The following is a 6580-nucleotide window of genomic DNA, read 5'->3' on the forward strand; positions in this document are numbered from 1 at the left end:
TTGTTGGAAGAGATGGCCCCAGGGAGGGGCCTGGAAGGATAACACGTAAGTTGGAGAAAGCAGTGTAGACCTGCGGGAGGGCCAGTGAGGGCCAGGCAGCCATGCCACATGTCGCCATGCCCCGTGCCCCTCTTTCCCACTCCAGGACATCCTCAGTCTGTGTCGCCTCCATCTCGACAGGCAGCTCCGCATGGAGGAGGGGGACACGGCACTCTGGTCCCCCACATCCTCTCACTGGAGTTGTAGGTGGCCCAGAGGCATGGAGCAATGCAGCAGCCCCCTCAGCACCTCCCAGGGCCCAGCCCGCTCCACTCTGCACATCCAGAGGTCAAGCCAGAACGGCCAGAGCACCTTCCTGCCAATGGTGCCCACTGTCTTCACCTTCTTTCACTGAGGAGGAAGACTTAATTTCAGCGCAAGACAAAGACATTGACTTGGTCTCCAAAAGAACATTTATTTCCAAATTGAGGCCACAGAAACAGAAACTCCCCCTCCCAGACCTCTGCCACTCCCACTGGATAATTCCTCAGCCTCCACAATAAGATGCCTCTTTGGCACACAAACCCTTCTAGAGAAACCCCCGTTTACAGCTCAACATGTTTTGATTGTGGGACCTTCTTTGCTGCCTCCTGGGACAGAAGCTCGTTCCAGAAAGCCACTTTCTCACTTTTCAGCTTCTCGGCTGCCCGAGTGTTGACACCAATCTGAAGGTACCCTTCTTTCTGGTCATATGCTGGCCAGTGGGGAAGCCCCTTCCCATTGGGGTTCCTAGAAGAAAATCAAACAGAAATTCCCCAAAGCTGCTGTATGGTCTTAGACCTCTTAGACTGTCAGGGAACCCCGGCTTCATTTCTGCCACAGGCTCGTATGCCTCCAGAGATAGGAGGCTGACCATGTCCTGGGCAGCCAATCTATCACGGGGAGCTCTCATCTCAGAGGTCACAGGGCGGGGCGTTTGACCATCACACGTTGGAAGCTCCCCCCCACCCAACAGACATGCCCAACCCTGCTCCATGTCTGCCAGCAGCTCACCCATTCCGAGCAAAGTTGGCCCAGAATTTCATCATCATCTTGCTGAGATTGATCTCTTCTTCTGAGGCACCATCTGTGGGGAGGAGACAAAGCCAGTGCTGCTCAAAGAGTGGTTCATGGGCAGTAGCAGCACTTGAGAAATTGTTAACAGATTCAGAAATGGGGGCCTTACTCCAGACCTACTGAGTCTAAGCCTGCATTCTGAGAAGATCTTGGGAAACACAAGTGGACTTCAAGCTTGACAGTTACTGACTGAGGCTGGGCTCAGTGAAGGGCTGCAGTTGATCCATAAGCTGACTGCCTTGTCTTCTGCACCCCCCCGACTGCCCTTCCGCCTTCAGTGTTTCAGGGACACACCCCAGGGTTGCTGCTAGAGTAACCCCACTCCCAGGAGGCTCTCCTTTGGGTCTTTTCTCGGTGTTCTTGATCCACACACATTTTCACAGAATCTGGAAAATAACCGAGCTGCAAGATCCCGCAAAAGCCACCCAACCAGGAAATGCCCAGAGGCATTGGGTGTAACGAACAGTTCTGCGATGTGTCAGACACAATTTGTCTGTAGTTGCTAATGGTTAAGGCATTGAAGACATCTGTGACTTTTTGTTTTTTAATATTACACATCTAGATATATTATGATATTAAAAGATATGAGTTTTAGACAGATAGATGATTGGATACACAGACACACGTTAATCCTGATTCCAGGTTAATAACAAGTCTAACTTCACCCTCACGCACATTCTGATGTGTTCTTGTGAGGGCAGAGTGAGTGGTGACCTTCTAGCCCTGAGCAGGGCCCTGTGGGTGACCCAGCTCCCATCTTGCTGATGCCCAGGTCTGGATTCTTAGAGTGACCATGGGTTAGGGCACAAGGATGTGCATTCTCCATCAGGTACATTAGAGCAAGAGAATGGTTGGGACCTTCGTCCTTCCACCCCGTTATGGTGAATTCAGGAAACTAAGACCTGCAGAGAAGGAGGAACCTGCCCAAGGTCACCAAATAAACTTGAACCTGGATCTCCTAACTCCAAGTTTATAGTCACCAAAGGGCCATCACCTTGCAAAACTGGAATCCCGAAGACAGAGAAGATTTCATCCCCGTGGTCCCCTATCACTGTCTTGGGTTTCACCTTTGGTGAGAAGCTTGGGCGATACTGAAACTCGTACATGTAGGTCGGGACTCCAGCATCTGGGAAACAAGGATTCATACACGGTTCATTTCAGCAGACGCACACTTGATGGTATCAAGGTCTCCGCGGGGCTGTGAGCAATCAGGAAATTGGGGGCATGCCTAGTCCTGAGTGAACAACAACAGTATTAATAGCAGCTGCCCATTGTGAGAACCAACTGTGTGCCAACCTTGTGTGTTCCTACAGGAAGCCCCTGGTTATGAGCACATGAAAAATTTTGGAAAAATTTCATCACTTGCTTAAGGGTGCATAGTTGGGAGAGGTGGAAAAGGATTTGAGCTGGGTATTTGTTGAATGAGTAAGTGAAGAGTGAATGAATGAATGTTCAAACCTTGAGTAGCTCCATTCTAAATAAATATAGGGGCACTGGGTCAGTTCACATAAGCCCCTTTTGATCACCCATGCACAAGGACGTCCATACACGCACACTTTATTGCATTTCATTGCTAACAGGCTAGTCTTCATTTCCTTTGAGAATACCTGCAGCCTGACAGGTGTCTTCCATTATGCCCATTTTTGAACCTTTCCAGTGATTTTCACGTGTATTCCCAGAAGAGTGAAGTAAATTCAAGCTGTGAGCCTGAGAGTGCAGATTTAAATACAAACCTATGCAGAGAGGGGAAAGTTTGCTCCCCGCTCTCAGGAAACCTCAGTCTGGCATTTCCTACCCTTTGTGTCCATCCTCTCACGCGCCTTGCTTCCTGCCTGGCCCAGGGAGTGTGCAGCAGTGGCTGAAGGGAGAAGGGGCTGAGGAAGGGGACAGACCCTCTCTCCTGGCCTCTCTCCTTCCCTCTCCTCTCCTCTCTCTCCACCCCCTCTTGAAGCCCCAAGAAGATGTCAGTTTTCCTGCTGATGCTTCAGGAGAGACGTCCAACTTGCTCCTTCAGGGCTAACTCGTGGGTCCCCTACCTGGGGACTTCTGTGCTTTGCATTGATAGTTATGCCACAGCCAGTGACTCTAATGCGGAAGGGTCAGGCCCCAGGGCAGACTGGTGGGGAGATGTCACAACATTGCCTCCCTGCCTTGGGGATACTATCACATTTGGAAAATGCCAAAAAAAAAAAGGAAAATGAACAAAATGATCACTTATAATCGCACTGCTCAGAGAAACCTCCATTGATATTTCAGAACTTATTCCACTTATGCATATGAAACTATGACACTATTGATAACTATGTGTTATTACATATGACCATAATAATTGCTTCACATCATTAAAATTTCCCCACAAAGTAGTTTAACAATATATGCCATCCCAACAGAAGGATGTGAAACAATTTAATTGCCTCCCTCATCCCCCATCTTCGCACTTTGGTTTAGCAAGAGGTGGTTTTTGGAAGAAGCAATCCTCTGTGGTCCCACAGGCCACTTATTAACCAGTTGCTTCAAGGCTGGGGGCTTCCCTGGTGCTTCAGATGGTAAAGTATCTGTGTGCAATGCTGAAGACCCGGGTTCAATCCCTGGGTGGGGAAGATCCCCTGGAGAAGGAAATGGCACCCCACTCCAGTACTCTCGCCTGGAAAACCCCATGGACACAGGAGCCTGGTAGGCTACAGTCCATGGGGTCGCCAAGAGTCGGACACGACTGAGTCACTTCACTTTACCTTACTTCAAGGTCAAGCAGAGAATGCCATAAGGAGGGGCTTTAACCTTGGCTCTGCCATTTTAAAGTTTTAGAAAGAACTCATGATCCAAACATAGGCGAAAGAACTTTCATGAATGGGAGAAATTATTTTTGGGAGCATGTTGCCCAAAAGATATCTTTGTTTATTTTTCTTTTTAAAATTTCTGCCTTAAACTTCGGAGATTTATTAAATTCTTACAACCACAACACAAGTCTTCAAAAGAATAAGTAGGGCACAGGTTTGAATAATAACATTTAGGAACAATAAGAAAAGCAGAGGAAAGGAAAGAGTCAGCAATAAAAAATACACAAATTTAAACAGTGTGAGGTTCTTTTTTCTTTATTTGGTAAGGAGGGGCTTATGAAGTTGGCAGCATTATTTTTATTTTTTAATCTGAGTATCTTAACAGACAGAATTAGGAAAAACTCATTCTTATATACTGGAAGCAATTTCACAGTATGTATCAAGAACTTTAAAATGGTCCTACAGGCTAGCCTAGTAATTAAACCTTTAGTAATCAAATCTAAAAAAAAAAATCATCAGAGATTTGGTTAAAGATATATGCACATAAGACTGAGCATAATGTTTTACAGCATCAAGGTATGGTCAGCCTGCCTCAATATCCAATAGGACAGGAATACTAAAGTAAATTTTAATGTATTATTCCATGAGATAATGGATGCTTTTTATGAGTTTTCATTGACATTGAGGAAATGCTTACCATATAGGATTCCATGAAAAAAACCACAATATAAAATTAACATTTAAATGATATGTAAGACATGGGAAGATTAATGAAGAAAATATGTCAAAAATTTATAGCAGATATTTTTATGAACTTTGAAGGCTTCCAAGGTCAGAGCTAGCTTTGACTAGAAATTTGACTAGAAACTAGAAATTTCTTGTTTCTTCTTCATGTGTTTCCATATTTTCAAAATGTTCTATAAGATGTTAATTTTTATATTCAGAATAAGTTCTCTTCTGTATAAAAAAAGACTTAAGACAAGTACAAAAAGTTTAAAAAAGCAAAGCATAATGTTGATAAAGTCTGGGAATCCCAAGCAAAAATGACTCTGATGTGGGTCTGACACGTCCTGACACATCCCAGATGACTAGGTCAACAGACAATGAATCAGAGGAAACCACATGTACGGAGAGACAAGACCACGTTTGTGAAAGAACAGTTCTGACCCCAGGCCGCCCCTGGCTGAAGAGCTTCATCAAGACCCTAGGGAGGAGGAAGGGTAACCAGAACCTATCCATGACTGTATTGAACTGGGGGGACCTGGTAGGTCAGCTGTTCAGTTCAGTTAGGTTCAGTCGCTCAGTCACGTCCGACTCTTTGCGACCCCATGAATTGCAGCACACCAGGCCTCCCTGTTCATCACCAACTCCTGGAGTTCACTCAGACTCACGTTCACTGAGTCAGTGATGCCATCCAGCCATCTCATCCTCTGTAGCTACTTTTCATTAGGCTTATAGAGTCCCAAATTCTAAAACCCTTCTAGCATGGTTAGAAAGGGTGATCTGGGTCAGAGAACCATGTCCTGCCTTGCAGACTAGATGAGAGATAGCTCCTGGAAAGGGAGGGTGCTGTAAGAACCTCAGTAAGGCACTCCAAAAGGACACCTCCTGTCCAGGTGAGCTCCTCCATCCTTGGCCTCAGGCCCCTAGGGCCCCCTCACACAGTCTTGGGATATGCTGAAAGGTCCTGCGATAGACCCTGCACACACTGGCATGGAACAAGGCCAGCTGCAGACATCAACATTCTCCAGACCACTTGCCCCATATCTCCCTCTGCTCCGTCCTTTGGGTTTTCTTGGTCCCAGACAACATTCCTGATCCGACATGTGGCCTCAAGCTATCTCCAGCTCCACAAGTTAACAAACTAGTTTGAAGCTATCTCTGACCTTGGAAGGCTTCTAATACAAAACCATCAATATTTGCCCTGTGGCCCCACAGACTACTGTAATTCAGGTGAGGGACCCCTGGGCAGAGACTGTTGGTGTCTCCCCATGTCCCCTGCTTCTGGGCGCACTGGCCAGAGTTCCAGCTCCTGCATCTGGAGCTCTTTGCCTGAGGTCTTCGGCAGCCAGAGACCACTCTGCCCACATGTACAGCAGATCAAAGCACCAGGGAATTAACTGCCCTTGGGAACAGCCTTCAACTGATGACTCATCAAAGCTGGAGGATAAAGAGCCCAGCTCTCTTGCCGCTGACTGGGGAAAACCCTGAGCCGCGTCTTCTGCTGGTTCCCCAGCTCCAGGTGTCCATGGTGGACACTCGCTTGGCAGCACAGGGTAGACTGACTTCCTTCTCCATCCCTGTCACTTCTCCACTCCTCTACCAGGGTTACCTGGGGTCACCCCCAGATACACTGCCTGCAGTTAGATCCTTTCTCAGAGTCTGCTTCTGGTGGAAACCAAAATGGGACCGAGCCCCGCCCCCGGCTATCTGGAATGGATCTTGAAGTTTCTTATATCTTTCTATGCTGACGGTTAAGACAGAATACAGTGTGAAGCGGGGTGGGGGTCAGTGTCCCTCTCCTGTACAGTGGACGAAGACTCACCTCTGTGGTAACGGCCGTGTTCACAGATGGCACACAAAACAACCCATCTCCAATCAAGTCCAGGAGCAGGTCTTCCTTTTGGGCAGGGTCTTGTGTTCCTCCTAAATACTTGTCAGTGAACACTGGAGCCAGTTCCTCAGGGATGTTCTGAAATAGATCAAAA

General features: G+C 47.2%; 1 protein-coding gene across 1 annotated transcript; it reads right to left on the minus strand.

The window, feature by feature from the left end:
- Window positions 434–6571, minus strand: LOC106504012 (liver carboxylesterase). Its single transcript, XM_018061753.1, has 4 exons — window positions 6418–6571; window positions 2090–2221; window positions 1033–1105; window positions 434–768 (listed from the first exon to the last, which is right to left on the minus strand). The coding sequence occupies exons 2-4, from the start codon at window positions 2199–2201 to the stop codon at window positions 585–587; spliced, it is 369 nt and encodes a 122-aa protein (XP_017917242.1). The 5' UTR covers window positions 2202–2221; window positions 6418–6571; the 3' UTR covers window positions 434–584.

Source organism: Capra hircus, chromosome 18, assembly GCF_001704415.2.
Source record: "Capra hircus breed San Clemente chromosome 18, ASM170441v1, whole genome shotgun sequence".
Taxonomy (NCBI): domain Eukaryota; kingdom Metazoa; phylum Chordata; class Mammalia; order Artiodactyla; family Bovidae; genus Capra; species Capra hircus.